This window comes from Drosophila rhopaloa, unplaced genomic scaffold (genome assembly GCF_018152115.1).
Source record: "Drosophila rhopaloa isolate 14029-0021.01 unplaced genomic scaffold, ASM1815211v1 contig_155, whole genome shotgun sequence".
Taxonomy (NCBI): domain Eukaryota; kingdom Metazoa; phylum Arthropoda; class Insecta; order Diptera; family Drosophilidae; genus Drosophila; species Drosophila rhopaloa.
In genome coordinates this window covers 9,844,233-9,870,701 of record NW_025335034.1, presented here as the reverse complement: position 1 = coordinate 9,870,701, position 26,469 = coordinate 9,844,233, and the positions used below count along the sequence as shown (strand labels likewise).

At 38.1% G+C, this 26,469-nt stretch overlaps 1 protein-coding gene across 5 annotated transcripts in view; it reads right to left on the bottom strand.

Annotated features, from left to right (window-relative positions):
• The window catches only part of LOC108053091 (neuroligin-3), a 45,295-nt gene extending 19,112 nt beyond the window's left edge, over positions 1–26,183 (bottom strand). Inside the window, exons 1-9 of one of the 5 annotated variants that reach the window (XM_017135669.2) lie at positions 25,798–26,183; positions 21,840–21,911; positions 20,998–21,783; positions 16,399–16,596; positions 14,204–14,356; positions 13,949–14,137; positions 13,699–13,870; positions 7,189–7,320; positions 4,210–4,377 (exon numbers count right to left, since the gene is read on the bottom strand). In XM_017135669.2, coding sequence (XP_016991158.2) covers positions 4,210–4,377; positions 7,189–7,320; positions 13,699–13,870; positions 13,949–14,137; positions 14,204–14,356; positions 16,399–16,596; positions 20,998–21,583 — 1,598 coding nt within the window. In that variant the 5' untranslated portion in view covers positions 21,584–21,783; positions 21,840–21,911; positions 25,798–26,183. Of the gene's footprint in view, positions 1–4,209; positions 4,378–6,730; positions 6,750–7,188; positions 7,321–13,698; positions 13,871–13,948; positions 14,138–14,203; positions 14,357–16,398; positions 16,597–20,997; positions 21,912–25,354; positions 25,371–25,797 lie in introns of those variants that run through there. The other 4 variants (XM_017135668.2, XM_017135670.2, XM_017135671.2 and 1 more) reach the window with 4 other exon arrangements.
• Between the last annotated feature and the right edge of the window lie 286 nt (positions 26,184–26,469).

The window sequence follows — 26,469 nt, the reverse complement described above, 5'->3', positions numbered from 1 at the left end:
TGCCACTTTGAGTTGCTTTGAGCGGGCCAAAATTAAATCGAGGCATGGCGGCGAAAGCAATTGTGTGCACTTTAAGGCGCCTTCGAGGAGGATTATGAGAATTCGTACTCGGTATGCTGCAAAATGAAATGCAATCAGCTCGAGACATTGCCGGGTAAGTCATAAATATGTATGGAAAGGAAGATTATTACTTATACTCTCTGTCAAGGCAATTTCAGATCTGCTCAAAGAAATAAATTAAAAGAAGCCCCACGTTCATCTTGAAGATTACATTTTCTTACACTGTGGAATTACATATGTGAACTTACATATATGTGTATAATTGTATTAGCGAAAAAGTCATGAAAACATAAACTTGATTTTATTTTTAAGTAACATCTATCAAGATGGTACAAATAAAGTAATATTATTTTTAAGAAGCAATTAAAAGAGTACGAACGAATTTTTGAAAATACCAGCGACCAACTTCAAAATCATTACTAATCAGTCAGTAAAAGTTATCTGGATAAATCTTATAAGTAAAAACCCCCAGGATCAAATGACTATATCTTATTTCTGCCTTAGAAAGAGTCGAAAAATTAAAAGAAAAATAAAATCTGCAAACAAAATCTGTATATATATTCTTGATCAGCATTACCAGGAGAGTCGATCTAGCCATGTCCGTCTGTCCGTCCGTCCCTTTCTTCACTAACTAATCCCTCAGTTTAAAAGCTATCTGCTTTAATCTTTCTCAAAAACTGTCTTTCTATTGCAGGCAGTATATAAGTCGGAACGAGCCAGATCGGGCGACTATATTATATAGCTCCCATAGGAAAAATCGGAAAAAAAATTAAAAAATTAAAATCGGACAACAATATCATATAGCTGCAATAGAAAGAATGGCAACATGCAGCGCAAAATCGACATAGCTTCATTGTTTTTAGTAATATATGCATAGAAATCGAAATGTAGTCGATTTTTAATAACTGCAAGGGTATATAAACTTTGGCTTGCCGAAGTTTGTTCCCTTTCTTGTTTTTGATTTAGTTGCAAGAGTATATAAACTTCGTCTTGTTCAATTGATATTGGTTCCAAATGTACTTCAATTTTAAGATGATCTTGAGTTCCTGAAAAAAATAATTTTCATGAGCACTGGACTGGCTTTATTACTGAATTTCCGGTAAGATTTATTATGATAATTCCTATTTTACGAATAGGAAAAATTTTGTCACAATCCGTTCAAAAAAAACAACTCTATCCGGAATACCAAAACTATTTCGAATTTGGCCTCTTTTCACGAAAGTGTAGGCTATGCATTCACCGCCCTCTTTTGAAATAATTGTATTGATGCGCAGGACATAAAGAACCTGCGGGTTCACTGCGAAGATGCATTGATTGTCAAAGGTGTGGTGTCGAACATCTGAACAGCAGACGAGTGCAAGGATCCGCGGGCCAAAAGCCCTAGAATGTGGCACTCCGCCCATCCTTCAGCCCAAGGGAAACTAGGGAAAAGTGGCAGGAGTGGAAATGAAATGTAACGAAACAAAAGCACGACTGTCCGTCAATGACTGCCTTCGTCCGCTGTCCGTGGGTCCAACTGCTGTTTGGGCTGCCATTTAATTCAATGACGGACAACAAAGCATTGCCACTGGGATGCAGTTAACACAGCAGTGAGAAAAGCGCCAAATATGTGCAAGCAAAGCCTGAAAGGCCGCCACTTCCACTTCCACAGCCCCACCCACACCCCATACTCACCGCCCACCCCTCGCCGCCCCTCCGACGCCATACAAAACCATTTCCCCTGGAGAGTTTCCATGTTCAGTTATTCGTATGTGAAAAAGCGCATCTGTTGTTGATTGTGTGAACTTCCTTTCAATCGTTTGTTTGTCCTTCTTTTTTCTCTCAATTGTCGTTGTGTTTTGTTTTTTGTTTGTTGTTTATTCCTATGGCTGCTGTTGTTGCTTTTCAAGCCGTTACTGTTTTTGTTGTTGCGGTGTTATTGCTGTTATCCGCTACAGGCGAATGCCAGCAGCTTAGATAGTTTTTAGACCACTTTCCGCCACTCAAGGGGTATTTCAAGTTGCTAACAGAGTTTGTACCAAGGCTGCTAGATATGACCCTCAAAGTGCTAAAAAAAAATACAAAAAACTAAACTAAACACGGACCGTATTGATTAGAATATTAAGAATTATTTCTAAATTTTTATGAAAAATTCAATTTTTTGAATTTGAATAAATAAATAATTTAATATTTTGTAGAACAATAATTCACTTTTTATGCAATTGTTATCGAATTGTAAAAATCAAATTGTAAACAAAACTGACCAATCAATTTTTATTAAACAAATCGTAAAACAAAATTTGTATTTTTAAAATCTATTTTTATTAAAAATTCAGTCTTTTAAACGTCTATTGCTGTTACAAGCCTCTTTTTCGATCTATAAATGAGAATTATGCATTCTTGTATCGTAAAAATGTAATAAATAGGCAGGGAGCTTACTTCGGAGTTTTATTCCATTGGCTAACTATGATCAGTATTAGCATCCTAGTCAATTTAAAGAACAAACGATATATTCGATTTTCCTATTTTAGTGTCTCTGTTACAAAATATGTTGCCTACATAACGGCGTGTACCGCGGTCCAGCATTTACACAGGTGATCTGTATATTTTAATGCTGAGCAATATTCCCTTGCACCGTTCCAGTATACTTTATTCCCTTTTGGTTGGTACAGGATATACGAAGGTTATAGACACAAATGATAGATATATCAATCGGTTTTAAATGAATAAGTTTCTCTTATAAATATACACAATACATCACTGGAAAAAACAAATGGGGCTCAATATATGCATAATAATTAACTTAAGTCAAGTTAAGTGATTAATAAATTGATTAAGTATTCAGAAGCCCGTTTTACCTTGTACTTTCTTAAGTATATTTTACTAGACTTATTATTAAAAATATAATTAGACAAATATTCCAATATACCAAATTCTAAGAATTATTGAGGATTATTTAATTTGAAAAAAAAAACTTAATCAAGAAAAGACTGTAAATGGGATAAAAGAAAAAAATGGGTTTTTAAAACGACTCGAATTAATCTTTAAAAAAAGATATACTAGTATTTATATGAAACCATAAGAAAATTCTTCTCATAAATTACTCACATAAATTACCACACTAAGTTCACTCTCAAACTCTTCAAACATAAATAATAAAAACAAAAATAGTTTATTATCGATGCTGTTACTCGAATTTAGTATTACAATTCAAGCTCGTTCCCTGAATGTTTTTTACATTTATTTTAAGCGCTTTACTAAATCCCTCTCAAAAGCACATTCAACATTCGTTTTTAATCCATGTGGGTTTTTATTTCCACACGCTGCATCGTCTGGACATTCCGCTTATAATCCTTGCCGAGCATCTTTAGAAACAATTGCATCTTTTGTGCAAATAACTTTATGGGATGGTTCCGAAAAACGCTGCTCAGGACCCGTTTGGGACCGAGAAACGTTGACATTGAATGGGCGTGGGTGGGTGGGAACTTTTCCGGGTGCCAGGAGGTCACTGCTGTGCACTGTGCAATTTATTTATTGCACTCAAACTTTCCCGGAGAACTGAAAGGACCAGGACGGGACGCCTTCTGCGAAAATGAGATAGTCGGTGGCATTGTTTTCCCCAAATGAACGGAGTAATGTCGACCCGCGGGAACGTCAACGGCTCCAAGTAAAAAGTAGCCCTTTCATGACATAATAGTGCTCTCCTGCGGCAGCTCTCCGGATCAGTTGGGCTAGTCGTTTATAATAATTTATGGCGGCAGTTCCAAGGAGCCTTCCCGCAATAAAATCAGCCAGAGGCCCAAACAAATTTCCGCACCCGAATAAATTTCAATTCAAATTAAACCTTAAAGCCGGATCCACTGGATTCGTCGTGACGTCAATGCCGGAGTAAATTGCCTAACCGACATTTCGACATTTTGGGCGGGCGTCGCTAATCCGCGGCACTTAGCAAACAAATTGCCCCACATAAACAATTCTAATTGAGATGAACGATATGGCCGTGTACTTACATCCATGCAAACCAGTCAATCGGATCGCCATGACTGCGGCAACTATGCTAAATGCGAAACGCGAAGTAAGTTATACGCCCAACTGGGCGGATATCGGGCTTTGGGCTGGCGCGGATTTGCATTGCCCGCCGTCATAAAATGGAGCATAAATTTCACTTACTTCTTTAGCGTGGCAGCCAATGCCAAATCGGGGCGTACATCAAAGCGGCTCTGCATATAGAAGCGCAGTAAATTATCGCGTTCATTTTCACGTAATCCTTCCTCGAGTGCTAATGCGGCCAGTGTGTGATAGGATTCTGACTCCGTGATGCCGAATAATAAATCATAACTGAAAGAGACAGAGTGGGCGGAGTGAGTGAGAGGACCGGATGCGGTGGCAGCGGGTTAGAGCAGTCGACATGCATAGTTTGTGTTTACCTCCGGTGGACGCGGGCTAGTTCCGTGCACTGCAAAAAAACAGGTGCCGTTCAGGTAAAGCTAGCAAGCATATTAAGCAAAAGAGAGAGATGTGGTGTGGTTTGCCACTTTGGGATACTCCAAAAAGCTTCGCTTTTTCATTCCCGGATCATTCCCTCTTGGTAGGACATAATTTATACTGAACAATAAATATATCTTTTGTGATCCATATAATCTTCATAATCTGTCTTGTTTCCTACTTGGTAGGTGATTAGTCATTTATAACGTTATTTGAAATGTTTTCTCCTTCTCCTTTTCTTGAGATCGGTGGAAAAAATTTTAAAAAACTTCTTTTTATGGGCTTTACACTAAATTGAAAATTTTGTTGCTCTTTTTTCTAAGAGTGATCAAACGATCTAAGCTCAGCAGGCAGTTGATTTCAGCAAATCTAATATACTGTTAAACTCCACAAAGAACTATCTTAGCAAGAAAGAAAGCACATGTTACATAAAACGGATATGGGTCTAAAAATAAAAAAATATAAGGTTTACTTCAATTTGAAATGCATTAAAATTAATAGTCCCTTATTTGTATCCTCCTGAAGAGAAGTTTGCAACGCGGTGAAGAAGTCATTTTATACCAAAAAACTATCGGAAAATTGATATAGTTTTTAAACTTTTCTATTAATTTTAATGGATTTCAAATTGAAAGAAAGTTTACTGTCATTTAAAAGCATTGTTTGACAAGATATGATTTTATTAGACTTCTCTCACTTGTCGAATGAGTAATTTTTGTATACAACTTTGAGACAAATAAGAGCCATAAACAAGTGCTATTACTTAAGTGGACTGCATTAAAAAAAGATACGATAAAATCCAATACTTTTACATTTTTTACTTAATATTTGAAAAACAAAAATTCGAGCATGTATTTACTTAACATGGTCCTTAATCTTTTAAAATCGGTGGATAACAGCCAGTTGACACTTAAATTTGAATGGTTATTATTGACCTAAAACTTTCCCTCATATAATTCGCATTTAAATCGCTAGTCAACCGTTATTTTCTGAGTGAACCTTTTGCATTGAGGGAACAACAGCGCAATGAATTCCCATAAAACGCAGTTAAAAGCACTAAAATAAAACGAGCTCTCGTTCCTGAGGCGTCACTTGTTACGCCGCCTGATAAATGGTGTGCCTGGTGCACGTCTATGAAAAGGGTACTACTCCTGCCCGGGATACCGACCACGCCCCCTGGTGTCCCTTGGGTCGCCCTGGGCATTGTCTTCCTGTTGCGCCGTGGACATGGCATTAAAAGTTCCACTCAAGTTGGCCGGAAAGTTTGTCCGATAAAAGTAAATGCAAAGCTGCTGCAAAACTTGCTAAATTGAATGGGGATGCCAATGGAATGGAAACTGGACTCTTGACCGTGCTCGAGCACCACTTTTCCTGCACTCTGCGAGAACCTCACTCATTTGGGAAGGCCCTAATCCTTGGTCATCGCTGATTAAGGTGATTAAAAGCCCAAGTCGAGGGAAACCGCCCCGAACAACATCGACAGCGCCTGCCGTGTGAAACGTGCTTGCACCTCAGTTTCCCAGCTCGACCGTGACCTGCCCCTCTTCGCCGGAACTCTGTCTGCCTCCGTAATTAATGGCTCTTCCTGGCAGCTATTATTCTATTTTTCCCGGCACTGCGTGTCAAACACGTTTGACTTGCAAAAGGATAACAATTAAAATCAAATTAATCACGCATTTTATTAGATTATACCGTGTTAGGTTGACTGAATGGCTAAACAGCACGTGCCCCAATATCCTTCGGGGAAATGGGAGTGCGAAGGAGTCCTGCGCGAGGATTTTGGAATGAGTGCGGAGTCCTGTGAGGAGTTGAGTTATTACTTGTTGCCCAATTGATTGATGGATGGGTGTAATTTATAAGGGGGCATCGGTGCCTAGTCCCTCAGCAAAGCTCTTTGATCCGACCTGGCCATTATTTGTATTAGGCTTACTTAATTTGCTTCTGGCACTGGGGAAAAAATTCAAGCCTCACATCGAAAATGTTTTTTATCAAATATATATGTATAGATATATAGCGTACTCAATCATTTTTATAAGACTCCACCCTAAAGGCAGTATAATATGTACTGTGAGCAAAAACATTATGTAGTCGAAGGTGTTTCAAGCGATAACAAAATTAGTATTAGATATATACTTTATGATTAAAATTCCAGGTAATAACACTTTTCTTTACCAAGGCTCAATAATACTAGTGGCTTCTAATGATTCACCTTCAGCTTGACCGCAGGAGAACCCAACTATCCGGAAGGGACCAAAGGAGGGCTCCAAAGGGTGATGATTTCATCCTTGTTTTTCTGGGCTGCCATTAACTCCAACAAGTGACATTCGAGCCGTATTTTGTTCGATGATAACTGTGCCAACCCCAAAGCAAAATCGCCGTGTTAAATGGTTTACCTCAGATCTCGATTTTCACAGGCGATTTGACTTCACCTGAGGGCAAACGAACGCATCGGAGAAAGAAATACCAGACGTCTAATCAAGTAACGCACAATAAATAGTCGGTGAGCTGTCTGTGCGGGGCAAATACGAAAAAAAGGAATATTTGACAGCTCCCCAAAGCACGGTACACCAGTAAATATCAAACGCAGAGGAATTGGCATTGGCTAAGGTTAGGTTTGGGAAAAAGCAATCGCAATGTAGGGAATCGGGAGGGAATTGCTTAACAAACCGGCTGAAGTGCTCCGTATAATGCCCCATGACCTTGTACGGTTGATTTGGTATTACATGTCCATCGACAATTGGACCCAATGATGTTGAAAATTGTGTGAGCGCTGTTGGTATGTGCAAGATATCCTGGTAGCTGTAAAGAAACAAGAACGGCACAAAACGCGTTAAAAGGTTTTACAAACGAGTTGTGTTTAAGTGTAGGAGTAGATGTATATATGCTTGAGGAGTGGTCGAGCGACTCAGCTGTCTGACAGCGGTCACTTTTCACTTTGATTTGAAATTTCTAATAAATTTTATGTGTGATTTGCTGTTGGACATTCGCTGTCACGTACCACACACACGTGGCTCACATAAAGCCAACAAGATGGCCTACAAGATACGCATATGGTCTTTAGGGCATTGCGAAATTACTACGCAGAATATAAGAGTACTTCGAGTGGCAGGTCACTTTTTAGTAGCGATACTAAGGATGAAATAAATATGCACAGGCCTAACCTATCCTGGTTCTGAATATCCTTAAAAATAAATTACCTTATTTGTTAAACATACTATTATTTGTGTAAATCCAACTTTCAATGGTTTTCATTCCTTCCGTTAACTTTATTTGTACAAGATGTACATTTTTAGTTGGTATTTAGTTAAGTAAGCACACACCATTTCTGAAGATCAACTCCCAGGCAAAAGGTTCTTTCTTTATTATTAAATATTTGTATTGACCTTATTTTGAAAATCTGCAGTTAAAAAAAGCACAAACTGTCACAATTATGTGCACTTAACTAATTTAGTCTTATTTCGAGGTATAAAAGGAGGGCAACTTAAAAGATGCTTCCACTTTTATTAAACTTCGTGTCCCAAAAGCAGATGTCTTCTTAAGCGATGTGTGCAATAAGAAAGTTACGAAAAATCCGCTGAGGCTTATTTTCTCTCTGTTATTTTATATTCCATACTCACATATTCAAATTTAACTCACGAGTAACCGAATGCCTTCCATCAACGACTGTGCGCTTATCATTGGCACTTGTGTTACTTCCTGTAGTTATGACATTTTTTCAAAAAGTATTTTTATCCATTCAAAGCCATAATAGAGCCGCAATGCAAACCAATTCCCACGCACATACTCTTTCGGATTTACACTCGTATTTATTTGTGTGTTGCCAATACCAACGAGGAACCCAGCCCTTTTTCCGACATAAAAATGCCACGTGGATATGAAATACAATCAGCACACACATAGAATGCTCCTGCGATCTCTGGTCTGAAGTTGCTCCTACTGCAAAGCATTTCCGTTCGTTGCAATATTTACGCTTTTTGCTCTTTTTACCCGCTTGACTGGCTCTTTTGGCCTTCGTTTGGGCAGACCCACCGCACCCCGTATTGATACAAAATTGCAGTGGCGAAATGGTTCAGTTGGGTGCAATTTCTGGCATAGTTTGCATAAAAATCCACATGCCAGAGCTCCAACTGAAGTGTCGATGTCGATGGCACAGAAATTTCCACAAATTAAGAAAAGGACCGACAAAAAATATAACAACAAGAATCGAGGGGAGAAACGAAAATCTGGAATATTTTGGCTGCCAGAGTTGGACAATTGTTATCTCGAAAATGCAGACCAGGAACGAAGCAGCTGAGGTGGAAGTGCTCCTAGTAGAAATTCACATGAACAGTCTGCATGCTCAGCTCGGCGTAACCTTCAAGCAAATGTCCCTAGTTTGCATAGTCATAATATTTGGTTCACCTTTCACCAATGATTCTGGGAATGTGGCTGAATTAAAACCGAAACTCTCTTAATCATGCAGTCTCCTTTGCTTAGTTTGCACTCGAGTAAAGGCAGCTCTGGGGAAAAAATTCAATTCGAAGCGATGTCAAGGATTCCTGGCATCCATTCACATGCTAAGCCGAAAAAATACCGAAAATTGCCATCTGTCAGTGGATGTGTGTGTTAATTCACTCAACACCTTAAGATCCCATTGAAGAGGGACATTATTGTAATCCATTTAAGCTAAGAGCTGACTGCAGCAATCGATGCAATGCCATCAAACACTTTCGAGAAATGAAGCTTCGTTGCTCTTTAAAGAAATTCAGCTTTGTGACACTTGAAAAAAATTGTTTTATGAAGGTTTTATATTTCACAAGTCTTAAAAATAAATACAAGGTTGAAAGGTATATTCCGGGGAGAGTCAGAAATCTCGTCCAACTGAATTTTAATCAAAATTAAATTCACTTTGTGAAGCTAATGATTTTTTTTGACAGAAATATTTAAAAATTGAATTCATTTTGAATGATGTTTAAACTACAAAAAAAAATAAAAGTTTTTTAAATATTTTGTCTGCGCCATAAAGAAATAAAATAAAAAATAAAGGATTAACACCAATCCAGATATTAAAAAGGATTTTAATGGTGTTAAGTACATTTTTAACTAAAAATTTCGTTGATTTTAATATTTAAATTTTAAGAATTTATATATGATGTGTAAATCTTTACTTAAAATATATCTTTGAGAAATCGAAAAGCTTTTGTAAAACTTTTGAGGAACTAAAAAAATTTATTTGTAAATGTTTTAAGCCCAAATTAGAATTTTGATATTATTTTTTGTAGTGCAAGGAAAGTTTGCAGACCATGTTCCTGGCTTTTGCGGTCATCCCGACCATTGGCTATCGGCACATGGCCAAGTTTATTGCTCAAGTCTGCACCGCACGGCCAAAGCTACGTGAGCTTCAGTTTTCCTCTGACTTTGACAATTTGTGGAAGCTAAAACAATTCGGGCAACCCCAAGAAAGTAAGTTGTGCGCCACCGATTCTGGGTATCGGGAATGACCCCTTCTGAAAGTTTTTCGCCATGAGGCAGTGTGATTTATGATTTTCATATGGAGAAGACTTTATTTCTGCCCGTTGTTGCTTCTTATTAGCTCGCCTGCTGCAAAACTGTCGCAAGTTGAGCTGCAACTGCGATTAACTCGTTAGACACACAATATGTGCGATTTTCTCTATATATTGTTTGTGGTGGCACAGATACAGATACTGGGTAGCTGGATGCACGATTTGTCAGTGTGCTGGTGGCAGGAACGAAGATTGATAATGTCCTTAAGGTTGCATGAAGCTGCTTGAACGGCACACACACGCTCGCAGCGATTGCTGTGCAGGCAAACCGAACATTTATTATGCCCCAGTTTAGCCTTGTCCCTAACACGGCTATAGTTTCAGTTTTAGTTCTGGTTCGTATTTGTGTTTCTGGCCCTGCTTAAGCTGTCTGCATCTGCTGCTTTCTATTTAATGAATTTGTAATATGTTTTGCCTTTTATTTTGTCAATTAGAAGCGCTCGAGTGGCACAAAGCAAACACACGGCGTCAAAGCTGGGGATTATTTGTGGGGCAGCATGGCGTATACTTGATATTGTTATTTGTTTAAATCTTCTTGTTGCATTTTTAAGACGATTAAATGTACGACAAATAAAACATAAATTTGTTAAAAATATAACTGAATACAATAAATTGCGCTATAAATATGTAGCTCAAATATTTTACCTAATTCTTGTATTTTAAAACAAGCCGCTAAAAGGCTACGATTTTTCCAGCAATAAGCGCATTAAACACCGTGCTTTAATTCACATAGTTTTCGTTTTGGATGTCCCAATAATTGATTCAAAAATTACAAGCAATAATCAGCTTAACGAAATATTTGCACAGACAGAAATTTAAAGGAACGTAATGCTCATTTTAAGGCCAAGTGGGCAGTCAGAAACTAAGGTCTTTAAATATACATTTGAGACAATAGTTTAGGTAAGCTTGCCCAGAAGTAAATAGAGATCACAAGCACTGTTTGTCAGGCAAACACATTAGGCTGGGGAATAGGTAAATAATTTGAATAAATTAACAAGTTGGAAAAGCACACGTTCAAATCAATGGGCAGGATTTGGGGGGAAAAGTTCAATTAAATATGTAGGAAGCCTAAGACCCAGAGACAAAGGCTTATGCCAATGTGTGAGAGTGGGTTAAACAAATGCGACTGTGACTCTCTCTTAGTTTGCACAAGTAGTTGTTACCTGTTTGTGTTTCAGTGGGTGTGTGTGAGTTGTGTGCCTTTGCAGTAAAAGCGATGAGCACATTTGCTCAGTAATTCATGCATAATTCATTGCATTCATTTAACACTCGCACTGGCTGGCACACATGCTACTCAACCACCACTCACTCACTCATTCCCTCGTTCGTTCCCCCAGTTATTTAAGTAAGCTGCCACACGAGGCTGCAATTCTCAGGCTCAAACTGAAGCTTAGCTCATTCATTAAAACATTCTGAAATTAACTTTTCAGTTAGGGTACTTCTACTAACTTAGGTTCGAAATAATAATTTTTATGTACGAACATTTTTTTTAATAAAGGGATAATTCAAAATAAAGAAATCGTCAAATCGCAAATAATTTTTTATTTAAGTCATTTGTTTGATGGTTCATAGACCAATTTCTTTTAATGTTCCGATAAAAATAATACTACTTTTTAATTAACATTTGTTCGTGGCTTTATATAAATAAAGTCTGAATATATCTATCTATTAAATTGGAGGGCTTACATTTCTCTCCCTCATACGTTTTTATTTCTTAGTAGAGCCTATAACATATTCTATACCCCAACTACTGAAATCAACCATTTACGTCATCCAAAGTTTTGGCTTGGGTTTTCAAGTTACTGTGCCAATTTGTATTAAGGACAAGAAAGCAAGTAGAAAGTTTTCAAAGACTCACACACATGCAGATAAAGACGACTGTTGCATCATAGTGTTTGTTAGTGGAAGGGCTGACAGCTTGTGGGTAGTGTGTGCTGGCATAATTAACATAATTACTATTATTGTGCCGTTGTTGATTTAGTTTTACATATTTAGTTACATGCCTTTTTTTCGTTTTGTATGCAAATTGTTTTTCTCATCTCCTTCTGCTGTCTACTTCTCTTTGCATGCAAATGGTCCTTCACACAAGCAAAGGATGCCCACACATGCATTTAATGCTGCTAAATAAAAAAAATGCATTTAAGTCCAGCTTTCAGGAGTTTTTTGTGCCGATGCTTTAATGGAATGGGATACTCGCGTTCTGATGGGATAAGCCGCTGAAATGCGTGCAATGAATATGAAATGTAAATTTCATTAGTTTGCGCACACTTACTTTCTGTCCAGATCCGATTTTAAACCCATATAAAAATGTATATTAAAATCATACAATAAATTTGGTACAAATTAATAATAAAAAAGGTTAACATTTGTATGGTTGAACAGGTTTTAGGGTAATTTTATCCTTTAAATGTTCAGCAAAATTTACTCAGAGTGAACTCTGGGCTTGAAAATGCTTCAATTTTAAAATTATTTTATGTTTCTGAGACCTGGAATATGGGCTAAAATCTGACCTTCTACAAGTAGAATATAAGGGCTAAATTTTATAAACTAAACAATATGAATCAGATCAAGAAAGCTTGTTCGACCATATAAAATATTTAAATACATATTTGATCAGGGTAAGTAGCTGAATCAATTTAGCCTTGTCTGGCTAAAAGATATGATATGAATGTACACATGCTCTCATCAATCAAACATAAATCTACTCAAACCAGATTGACACAATCCAAAAAAAAAACTTAACATTAAGTCTTAATTAAATTTCAGACGGGTTGCCGCGTGTTTTATAAATGTATTCTGAAGCTAAACGTTCTTAACATTTTAATTAAAAAGCAATTAAATAAAGGGCCTGCCATCCATCACCTACTTAGTGAGCGATTTGACCAAACTGGACACAAGAGGTTTCGAGTAACGGCCATGCAAATTCCAAGCCATCGTCATGGACATTATGCGTGATTAGTCAAGGTACTGGGGGCGGACTTATAGCGAGATATTGAGCCTAAAGGCCTTTACGCCTCATTGACATCATGGCGCTGCAAGCTCGTAAATTTACCGAATCATTAGGCAGGTCACAAAGCCGCCAAATTCTATTGGGCTGACGAATTGAATGAGGGGACACAAAACACTATCCAAATGAAGATGCCGGCGCAAATGAAATGACGCATTCACATTCGCCACAAAGGGTACTGAGCGAAAAATAGTGCTTGGGCAATAAGGCAGAAGGCTAAATCAAATAAAAAATAATACGAACTGTATCAAAACTTCCTTCGCTAAAAGGGTAAAGGAACGGTCGACAAATAACGTTGTATACTAAATATACTTTTCGGAAAAGGCTTTAAAGCCTACTTAATGTTGAATATAAGCAAATACTACCTATATTTTAATTTAGAAAGATTAATAGTGCTGAGAACACTACTGTCTAAAATCGTGTGTGACCGTACATAATATAGTTTGTTGTTTCTGTGCGAAATTATAAACCAATAAAGTACCCGCTCTAGTTAAATGTAAGCTGTGTTTCTCAGTGTGAACGCACTGGAAGGGATTAGCCGGCATCACGGGTGCTTATAATGCTCCGCATATCGCTCATGCGGTTGTTGGTACTCCTAAATAATTCAATTGGTCGAGCACTACTCACCGACGATGGCGCAAACAGTCGAGCAGGACATCATCGTCCTCCGCCTCCACGTGCTCATTGAGCGGACAGTCGAGGGCATGGGCGATTTGCATGGTCAATTGCAGCGACTGATTGCTGGCGGCCCAGTCGGACATCGCCGATCCGGACATAAGGATGGCCCGGTGGAAGAGGCCTGCGGTGGGAGAGCACACAACGAAAGTCCACAATACGGTCTCATCGAATTATGCCAGTCGTAATCCGCCAGACTCACCTGAGGCCACCGGGGAAACCATTAGGTAATTGACGCACGCCGCCCCTGTACTGTGTCCCATTAGAGTGACACGTGAGTTGTCGCCGCCGAATGCGCCAATGTTCTCCTTGATCCAGTGCAACGCCGCAATCTGATCGAGCAGGGCGTAGTTCGCTATATTATGCGCATCGATGCTGGGCCTCAGGAAACCTTCGAACGGAACACAAAAATACCAGGTTACTCTTGCAGGCAATTCTCTTAGGGTCCCGGACTCACCCAACGCTCCCAATCGGTAGTTGACGGTGACCACAATCACATCCCCATAACTGGACAACACGGAGCCATCGTAGGGGTTGCCACTGTTCCACTCGAAGGACTCGCCATGCAGATAAACCAGGACTGCGTATTGCATAGGGGTACTCTGGGGCTCTAAAGTTGTAATGATAAAGAGGATTCATTACTGCATACTTATAATTGTATGTTGCTATATTAAAACAAAAAAGATTTAAACAAGAAAGGAAAGCTAACTTCGGGCGGAGCCGAAGTTGATATACCCTTGCAGAATACTCTATAAATTATATTCTCCAAAATTATTCATATGATGCATTCTTAATACTCATAAAAAATCCGAACTTTCTAACTTTACAAACACCAAAGTTATGGCATTTCCGATCAATCAGTTATATGGCAGCTATAGGATATAGTCGGCCGATCCTTATGAAATTTGGTAGGTCGGATTGATTGGCCATATATAAAACCCATAGAAAATCCCAACTTTCTAACTTTACAAACACCAAAGTTATGGCATTTCCGATCAATCAGTTATATGGCAGCTATAGGATATAGTCGGCCGATCCTTATGAAATTTGGTAGGTCGGATTGATTGGCCAAATATAAAACCCATAGAAAATCCCAACTTTCTAACTTTACAAACACCAAAGTTATGGCATTTCCGATCAATCAGTTATATGGCAGCTATAGGATATAGTCGGCCGATCCTTATGAAATTTGGTAGGTCGGATTGATTGGCTAAATATAAAACCCATAGAAAATCCCAACTTCCTAACTTTACAAACACGAAAGTTATGGCATTTCCGATCAATCAGTTATATGGCAGCTATAGGATATAGTCGGCCGATCCCGGCCGTTCCGACTTATATACTGCGTGCAAAGGAAAGAAGGGTGTGTGCAAAGTTTCAATCCGATAGCTTTAAAACTGAGAGACTAGTTTGCGTAGAAACAGACAGACGGACAGACGGACAGACGGACAGACAGACGGACAGACGGACAGACGGACATGGCTATATCAACTCAGGAGGTGATCCTGATCAAGAATATATATACTTTATAGGGTCGGAGATGTCTCCTTCACTGCGTTGCACACTTTTGACCAAAATTATAATACCCTCTGCAAAGGTATAAAAATGATGTTTCTTAGAACTAGATCGACTTAATATTATTATTTATGTTCATATATAGCACATGCATTTTTATCGCATTTTATTTTTAATTTTCTATTTAATAATAATGGCTCTGCTGATATTTTTTTATTTAGAAACAAAGGGAAATTTGGATTAAAACCTTCCCAAAAAAAAGCCTGTTATTGAAAGAGTTTATGCTCAAACTTAAGGTCAAATGGTCAAATCATTGAAAGATTTATCTTAACCTTAACGTAATCTTAAGTAACTTGTATTGGTAAGTTTTAAATAAAAGTAGTTTTGTAGTAGAAAATAGAAAACTATGTATTATATGTAGAAAACTATTGTATGTTTTTATTCTTATTTTAAGGTCGTCTATCACAACAACACAAAAGCTAAGAATTTTGAGGCATAGCCTGATTCTTCTTATAATGTCAACGGGAACACAGTAAAATTATTCTCTAAAGGGGCCCTTAAACTGTATTAAAAGTTACATTATATCAAATAAAAATCAAAATTACAATAAAGGAAGCACACTTCGGCATGCCGAAGTTAGTACTAGTTATTACAAAACGACTACATTTCAATTTACATTAAACAATTACTTTATCTCAAAGGAATATTTTGATAAATAGAAAAACAGCCAAATACATTTTTTTTCAATTTCATTTTTAAAATTTTTTTATTTTCCTATGGGAGCTATATGATATAGATGTCAAATTATAATTTAATTAAAAACGTAATTCCATAGTATTTAAATATTACCAACTCCCAAAGAAGTTTGCTTCCTTTCTTGTTTCAGTGTTAGTTTATTGAAATAAGGGGTACACAATAATAATCTTTTTGATTTTTTAATTTCAAAAGTAACAGGTATCATTTTTTAGAGGACTCCACTTTAAAATTAAATTTAAAATGTTTTTGTAAGTATTAAAATAAATATGGAAAAGTTACAAAACGATCGTATATTATTTACTTATATAAAAAGGTCACGGAAAACTTCAAAATTTCGGCCGTCACACCGGTCTACTACCTTAAACTTCCCCGCAGACTCACCATCGTGTGGCACATACAGATTGAGATACAGACAGTCCTCGCTCTCGGTCCGCAGGTAGGGCATCAGGCGACTCAGGTGCTTATGGCGACCGCGAGACATATTCTCGCTACCGTGGGGAGAGAGATCGGGCAACTTTTGTGGACATACCGGCGGAAGATGGCGCGCAATCTTCAGGCCCTGCCACGGCAAAGGGGCACCTAAAACACAATTGAAAAATCACTTAAAAATGGGTAGAAACATCATAGGAAATACCTTCTTGGGCAGCCTATGATTGTAGTAGGTTTTGCATACTTCATTTAATGATTTTCAAGTAAACATCTGCAGACATATCAGACACTTTCCTTAATACGGTTAATATGGTTGTTAAAACGGTTATTCATTTGCTGAGTGCGAAATAAAATCTGATTTTATTTGTCTAGGTCCTCACTTAAGTATTTAATCGACAAACTAGTGCTAACATGGTGAGTTACAAATATCATTTTATAATTTAATGACTAGTAGTGTTCTTGTGAAAAAACAGCTATATCTTCTTTCGTTATTTAAAAAAAAAATGAAAAAGAAATGGAAAATAAAAAAAAAATTAAAATAACGAAACCTTTTGCAACCCAAATAGGATATGAGGAAACATTAAAAAAACATATTGAATTTCGATTTCGTTGCTTAAAATCACTGAAGCCAGGTGAAAATTACGATGCATTTTTTGATAGTTTCTAGTCCGACTGTTATATAACATAACAGTATGTTAAGAAACTAAAAAGCTATATTTTATTTCCCTTCTTCCAGATGGTTCCAATTAGAGCTATATGATATAATAGGCCGATCCTGCCCGTTCCGAGTTATATACTACCTGCAACATAAAGAAACCTTTTTGCCAAGTTTTATCCAAGTTTTACGTAGAAAAGAACAGACGGACATGGCCTGATCAAGAATATATATACTTTATAGGGTTGGAAACGTCCCCTTTAATGCGTTGCAAACTTTTGACTGAAATTATAATACCCTCTGCAAGGGTATGAAAACATCAAATTAATGACTCTACATAGCTATTGATATAAGTCAAGTAAAGAAACTTTTTCTACGAATTTCTCTTTTTTTCAATTAAATTCCTTCCGCATTTTACGAAAATCTTAAAAAGTACAATACACCCTTGCAGACAATAGGGCATACCAAATTAAATCCTAGCCCATGGTGGCCAAACACATTTCGCTCTCTCCTCTCACTGTTTCGTAGCCATTCGATTGCTTTCGAAGCGCTGTGGCCAAAAAGTCAATTCCGCACTTGAAAACGCCATAAACAAGCAAGCACACACCCCGAGCTCGGGCTTCCTGCACACAAGTGCCATTGGAGACCAGAGGACACTCGGAGCTCGGTATTTGGTCCTGTCCGGATCCGATTCGTGGCCAAGTTGACTGCGGTTACGCTTTGCTGTTGCAGTTAACGTCAAACCGTGCTCGCAGCTGCGGAGAAACATCGGTGAATGGCCAACCACGATTTGGTCAAGTTAGTTCGGATTCTGGTCACTGCTCCAGATCCAAATTCATGCGGTTAAGAGCACACACGCCAATCCATCTCGCTTGCAAATCGCTTACAAATTTTGACACCACATTGTTTCGGCTTCAGATTGTTTTGCGGTTATTTAGAAGCGATCGATATGCAAATGCCCGGGGCTTAGGCAAATTAAGTGGCTTCAATCACACAGACTTGATTGAAAATATTATTGCAACTTGAACACGCTTTGAGAGCGCTCAACCAATTCAAAAACGATACTAACACATGGCTATAATTGATTTAGGTGCAATATATTACACGGCAAGAAATCAATAAAAAGAGTAATTCTAATATTTTAAATATCCGAATGAAAAAGGACCTTCCACAATAAATAGACAATTAATTTATCAATAATTAATATAAAATCGTTAATATTTTGTATCGGTTAAAAATATATACTGTTTCAAAGCGACTGAAAATGTCACTGTTATTATCAGTGCACGAAATTTAAATTTTCCACAAGTTTATTCATTAAAATTAATGTCAATTTCAATTTCGCACTGGCTCGGCGCCCAAAAAAATATTCAACATTTACACTTTGACACATTCGCGGCGGACAAATTTCATTTCGTCTTGTTATTGAAACCATAAAAATGCGAAGAAAAGAGCAAACTCCAAACATGGGGACTCGTATCCAATATGCCGATGAGAGCGTTATTTGCATTTTGTTATTAATAAATTTCGCAACAGGCGAAAGGAAGAGGTTCACGAATCTGCAGCGGAAATAGGAAACGCAGAGCAGAATCGAAAACGATGTGTATTTGTTGGGTCGCTGCGCACAAACAAAATCTATCACACAAACGTACACGACTCTGTTTGCATACGGGTTTGAATGTCCTCCGCTTTGACAGGCTCTCCAAATTACGCATTCGCAACGTGAGCATATTTGCATTGGCTTATATTTGCGCGGCGAATTTGAAGGCAAGTCGTATCAGCGACAGCATGTTTGCAATGGCAAACTCACAACAACTTCCCCTGACAAATATGGCGTCGCCGCCCGTCTCCAGTTGTTGCTGCTGTTGATGTTGATGTTGCTGCGGTGCAGCGATATGTTGCTGCTGTGTCGCCGCCGTCCGTTTGAATTGAGTGCACGGCACTCAAGTGCTCAATAAACTCAGCGCGACAAACGGCCAAGTGCAAACTGGAAACTGCAACTGAAAACTACAACCAAGCCCATCTGACAGGCAAATCGCGGCCAACACTCTCGACAGCCTCTGGGGCGTGTTAATTTATTGTCTTTACGTAATGTGATTCAAAACCACGCGGCATTGCACCGCCGCCTCGCTGGACCTACACTTAAAACGGTGCTACTCCTACACGTATTACAACGATTCCAGGTACATACTGTTTTATATTTTCATTATTTGACTATTGATTACTTTTAAATTTGGACGGAGATTTTATAATATTAATAAAAAACAATATTAATACTTATTAAATTCTTAAACTATCAATTTTCATAGCTATAAAAAACCTTAATCAATTAAAAAACATAATAGACCGAGGGAAGGTACGATTACATGTAAGTTGTAGTGGGATATATCCGACTTACGATTAGCCGACTTGAAGACTATCTTTCAAATTATTTAAGTGCTGATCTAAAATTAAATTACAATTTAAGCCCAAAACTTGCTTCCGGTAAATTTATTTCAGTGCAGGCCCAATAAAAGTGGACAACAAAGTGGCAACTAGGAAGTTGTGGTGCCAACAGTTGAAGCTATGGCCTGTTTATGCCTCCAAAAACAAAACAAAGGCCCAAACTTTGCGGGAGTGTTGGCAGCTTGGCGGCCACAAGTCTCGCAGACCAGTTGGCAGCACCGACGTAAATCATGTTTTGATAAACAAACTTTAAATACATATAACACCACCATTTCTCACTCTTAATTAAACAAGCTACTAATCGTGTACAAATCCGAAACATAATCGGCCAGCATATGGCCAAATGAATGGGCAAACTAGGAGGACTTACATTGCAATCCCTGTAAAAACAAGCTGCAATAATAATAGCCATTCGAGACAGGAAACACACACTCGCAGGGACGTGCCTAGGCCCCAACATCCTACTAGATCGGCGTTGGAGGGGCAGATGTCAAGTTCTGAGAGCCTAATGCCGGGGCAGCTTCAACGATAATTGCTTAAATTGCAGGCTAAATTCTAAGTGCCCAACAGCGTCCCAGGACCAGCAGGATGTACTAACATGGCCAGCAGGAGAAGGGCGGCGGCATGTGTCGGCTATTCAAGGAGTGTTCGCTCCTTCCACAGGCCCCCTCCTCCATTCCTCCATTCGAATTTTGGGGTTTTTGGGGCTTCGAGGTTTTCGGGTTGCCCTGTTTGTGCTGCAAAGTGGCAATTTGCCATCATATTTGCGGTCACAAATAGTGCTGGCCGCCTATGGCGGGAAAGGTACACGAAAAGCTAAATAGCTAGGACCTACCAACTTTTTGCTATGTCTTGTTAAATTATATAAATTGTATTGACATTCATTTGATGTACTTCTTAACTAAACATGTGTATCAGTTTAAGTAATATGTTTTACATCTTTGCGTGTTCATTGAAATTAAATACAAGCAAACTGGCTAAAATGCCATAATAATAATGTCTACATTATTTTTTGTTGATTCTGAGAATGATTTTGTCTGATTTGATGATTTTGATTTCAAATTGCCCTTAATTTTGTTTTTATACATAATGAAATACTTTTTACAATATAAAAGCCAGGAATTTAAAATTCTATTCGACAAACTTCATGTCCAAATTTTATATTTTATCTACGATGGCCATGAACTTACCTATAAAATAAATTATAAGGACTTAGTTTAGGTTATGGTCTTTGAGAAAGCATAACTGGCTTAGATAATTTTAAAATATTTAAAAACTAGTCCAAAGCAAAATTCAGCGCTGTTCTTATAGACAAATAAAAAACCGACCATTCCCCAAGCCATGAATTTACCTGAAATAGTTAACCGGGCTTCTTGGGGTTCCTCCGATCTACCCAAGTTCGGCATGAAATTTAAGAACCCAACCTAATTGTAATAATTTTGGACACTCACCCGGCGGCATGAAGCGTCGATTGCCCGTGGGAGCCTCCGCGTAGGGCAGCCCCAGGAACTGGTCCACCTGGCGCAGTTTGCTGGTCACCTGGAAGCGACGCGTGATGCCCATGAGGCGCCCCTGCTTCACCAGGATCTCCTTGGTGTACTGGAGCTTATCGGGCACCACATGTCGCCGCCCCGGGTGATGAGTGGTTGTCGCCTCACCGCGGCCCGCGTCGGTGGCCGAAATTGCGGCCGAGGGGATGTCAGTGCCAGCTCCATGGCCACTGGTTCCATCACTGGCGAACAGCTGGGCCACGCTCTGCCTGAAGTGCAGCTCCAAATCGGGCGGCGGGGCCTTGGTACGTCGCAGAGCCTGATGGCCAATTGATCTGCCCGGATCCGGCTGAATGGTCGTCGTGATGTCCCCGATAAGCCGCGTTTGCTTTGAGGTTTCACGCAATTTCATTGCGTTTTCCAGTTCATTTCCTTTGTGCAGCTGCCTTTCGGCCGCCACGCCCCACGTGCGAACGTGGCTTAATTGCTTGTGATTGCCGCCAACTGTCAGCAGAAATAGCCAAAATGCTGCCAAACGGAACTTCATGGCTTTGGTTTACGCCTCCGGGACTTTCCTGTTGTTCTCGGCTGTTTTCAATTCTAATTATAGTCTTACACTCCGCTTTTGCCAAACTTTTCACATTCCGCCCGTGTTTGTCTTTTCAGTTTGGTTAATTGTTTCTTTTTCGGATCCCGCTGTTTTCCTTTCTTGTTTTGACCAGCCGAACCGCTCACATTTTCTGGACTCTGTATTTACATGGATTAACTTTGAGCGCCTTAAATAGTTCCAACAGATTCTTTACTTGCAGTGTTTAGCATTCTCCTTCGTCCAGTTTTTCTGTATTTAATTTGATTTCCTACAAAAGTTTCACTCGCTTTTGTATGCCGAAACATTGTATGCGAAAAGAAAAACACAAAGAAAATGTCCGTGAAAAACACTTAGTAAATTGAAAGCGCCTAACAAGCTTATTATTCTTTAATATTTGTTTCACAAGTTTACTAATTATACGATATACATATTCCCTGAACATTTTGGAGTTCAATTAGGGTCACTTTAAGGTGATTTATCTAAGGCTTCCAAAAACCAAAAAAATTGTTTTACACAAATATTAAAGAACCGAAAGGGTAACAAAAATGTGTATTTATGTTATATCGAGAAAAATTATGAATTAAAACAACAAATTGGTGTCTTTGCAACTCAAATCGGTAAAACTGCATGGAATATGAACAAATTTAGGAAAACAAATGCCGACCCCCTTTAAGACAATTCATATCTAAAATTAATGGCCCGTTCTGATTGAGTCATCGTTCAGTTTTCAGTGCCACTGCATTTTCCAATTGACATGCCCTCTCATGTGTGGCAGACAATCAATGTGCTGTTCATTTTCAGAATTTCAAATATTATTTTAGGACTTTTCGATGGAATGGTGGAAGTCATTTATTTATAGTGGCCCATTAGTTATGAATGCTTTTGGACTTTGGACTTTGTCAAATCGATTCGATCTAAGTGAAGTGAATGGAAATGAAATGAAAGGAATTTCCGACACCTTATTCCTATGCTGTTTGTGCTCAAAATGATAAGAAGTCGCCATTAAATGGAAGATTTGTATACAAATAAGGGGCGTTGAACAAACGTTCGTCATTCAAGTCCTGACATATGCAATATGAGTTCCGAAGGCTTTTCAGAACTTGGTGCCGTGTAGTTTCACATTTGCGTAACGTAAACAAGGAGCATTCAGAAATAAATGGAATGGAAAAGCCAAAAGATTTCCCATGACGATTAATCATAAAAGCAAAAGTGCCAATGAAAATTGAATTAGGTTCCTCTGTTTCTTTTCCATCTAGATTTATGTCGACACGCCAACGAAGTGAGCTAATTTCGCTATAAAAGTGAAAAAACGCAAAATCTAAAAATGAAAAGGAATTTAAATGTTTTTTTACGAGCAAGCTAAGAAAAGCACAGTGACGTGGGGAGGGGGTGGCACATGGGAGGCACATGTGTGTGAGAAACTAAAATGTGTGACATACATATATGTACATATGTACACTATATTGTGGGATTCTGCGTGTAAGTAAGTATATATCAAAATAATTACAACGCACTGACACACTAAAAGCATTTTGCACAATAACAACAAATCTAACAAGAAAAAAATAACACAAATTTTAAAGGTAAAAAACGCAAGCCGAAAAGTGAACTCCCTTCCAACTACTTAAATTTATTCTTAATTTAAGAACGGCTTATTTATTTTACATGTTTGCGAAGAAATCATTAAGAAATATGTTAAATTTTTAAGTTAAAATAATTATTAAAACCACAAACAAATTTTCGCACCCTGAAAAAAATATACTTTACGATTTTCGCTTGAATTTAAATATTTAGTTTAATAAACAAGAATTTTAAATCGTTCGGATTTTATTTATACCTACGTATGTCCTTATAATTTGGCATTTAAAAAATTGAGTTGCATGATTTTATTGTTTCGTCATTTCAACAAAGTGCCATTCATCAATTATTAGGGCATCAACAAATAGTAAACAGCACAGAAAATAACAAAACAATTTCTACACCCGTTTTTATTATTTATTGCATTTATGGTCAGTCTTTTTACTGCCCCTGTGTGTGTTTCTCCGGATGTTTGCATTACAAACACACATAAATGTCAAGGTACATTTGCTGGGAACATAAAATTGACTTTTGCTAAAAGCAAGGAATGGATGAGAAAAATGGTGCTAAAGTGGGAATGGAGTTTATCCGAGCACTTAGACAGCCGTGAAAAGCACCCTCGCAGTAGTAAATCTCATAAATTCCTCTAACAACTCGCTCTAAAGCTAATTGAGTCAACATAAACGGATGTTGCTTTTTAGCTATCTTGTTATAGCATTTCTGTTATTTTTAGAGGGAAACGAAATAGAAAATCAATGCTATTTCTGTGATGTTTTCTTGGCAATCTGTCGGTTTAACGTATCCACTAAGTGAAAGTAAATTAAGACAGCTGTCGGTGGCCATTAAATGCAAATTTCGAAAAAAACGAAAGCTGAAACTGCAGGAGCTACAACTACTTGCCACTAACAATGGAACTAATAAAAAATAAATACTAAAAGAGAGATAGAAACACAGTGGCAATGCAAATTTAAACAAAATGCACAGCGCTAAAAATAAACACCAAGTGCTTAAAAATAAAAACGAATGGGCAAAAATATTCACGGAATTTTGCTGCATTGTCCGCGCACTCCACGAAATGTCGTCACCAAAGGCAAAAACAAATAAATAGAAGAATTCGCGAAAATAAGAGAGAAATCACAAGACAAACTTGCCAGTTGGCAGCTGCCAGCTGGCGAAAAGCAAAACGCACCGAACGGAAATAAGATGGCAAAATAAGAAAATCAAGGAGAGTTGGAGAAGAGGGAAAAGTGCAATTGGAATTTACGTAAAGTGATTCGATTTGATTTGGATTACTCTGTCGCGAACTCACTTATTTTCTGCCGGTCCACTTGGGCTGGTCAAAACAATTCGGGGAATGCTTTTCTTGCTCTGATGAAGTCACTCAGTCGAGCATTTGGCATTTCCACTTCTAAAACGCACAATTTGTGGGTCAATTGAAGCGTGCTGCCTGCTCGAACACCGTTTAAATGGGAGCGAAAAAGGATCCTTATCCGCAGACCGCATAATCAATATAGAAGCACTTTCGACATAGTTTCCGAACAGATGTGACAGTGCCATAAATTATATTTCACCAGCGATGTAACAATTCCGGCGAGATTTCCACCCAACGCTTTTGTGATGCAAATGATGACAGAAGGCCACGTAGCAGGGGTAGGGGTGCCATGGGTTAAAACCCCGTGGCCCCCGGAAAAACAACATTGTACATCGCACGGACACAACGCAAAATTTGCATAATTAGCACAGAAACGTCGACGCATCGAAAGCTGTCACTTCTGACATGCCAAACGAAATGGGAACTATAAAGTACGAGCACACAACAACAAATTAGTTGCAACTAATTTTAGCTGACTTGCAGAAAACACAATTTGGAAATAGCCAAATGCAAAACCGCGACAAAAAGTTCAACAAACCCCAAGCTAAATGCAAAGGATCGTGCCGAATTATTTCGAATTATGAGGTTTATTTTTGGTCTCCCTCGCAAAAAAACAAGCAAATGGGCGGTGGGCGTGGTGCACTATCGCGCAAATTAAGTGAAATGTTTATTTTTAAATAATTCGGTTACTCGAAACACAAGCAAATTATTTAAATTTGTTTACACAATTGTTTTGCGCAATGAAAAAGGATTTGGCTTTAAAATTGGATCTAGTATACTTTTCATATAAGCTTTTTATTTAAAGAACTAATTTGGAATTGGAGCACCCGAAATAAGTTCGCTTCGGATAATCTGCGCACAATTTTCGTATTATATTTGTTTGCCTTTATTATTTGTTGCTTATACATATGTTGAAATGTTTACGAGCGTCACACATCACTGAATTTGTGAATATTTCCTTTTTTTTTCACAAGTGTTGGAAAAAATGTAGTGAGAAGTTAATTCCTGCACTTGATTTACACAAACTACGAAAGAATAAATGAGCGAAATTTTTGCGTATTAATTATTTTGCATATTTTTCTTCGAGATTTCTTCTTTAGTTTATTAATTAACATAATTCGCAGTGGTATTTTTATTAAAGGTTGAACAGTGAAGACCATTTACTAATAATCAATTTTTCGGGATATTTGACTATTGCATTGACGATAATTTATGCATTTACCAATTTGTTGTATCTTTGATCTGGCCGATAGATGCCTAAAACAATTTTGGCAGAGGCTCTATTTTCGTTTGTCACTTTGTGTGGATTTGCACAAATAAATCGAAGACTTTTCGATTATTTTCATTTGGTAACGATTGCACCACACTTAAAATAAATCATTCTACAGCGACTTTTCTTTTTTGAACTGATTAACTTTGGTGCCTTCTGCGCGTAAACATTTCTACTTGAGCACTTGGCACGCGCTCTGTTTTTGTCCCCCTTTGCAGATATTTTCTGGGCGTTATTTTTGGATCACGCACAAGATTTATTTCACTGCGTTTGGCTTGGCATGAGTTTTTCCCCTTAACAACCGACACGAGCACGGGAGCGATCTACAACCGACGCGATCTACGTTCAATCTGGAACTGCTCGGGGTCTCATCCGGCGGAAGAATTGCTGGGGAGTCCCGGGATTTTTTCTCTTTTGTAAGATCTTCTCTTAGTTGAGAGAATTTTATTTTTGTACCAGAAATTCCCACACAAAACAGTGTATTTTCTGTGTTGTTTACGAAATTGCAAGACATTTGCTTAAGCTAATTAGAAGAGTTCTGTTATATGCAATAATTTAAGAGCTTATTACATTCGAAATTAAATGGGCTAGGGGCGGTTGGCAGATTCAATTTATTTCCTATAA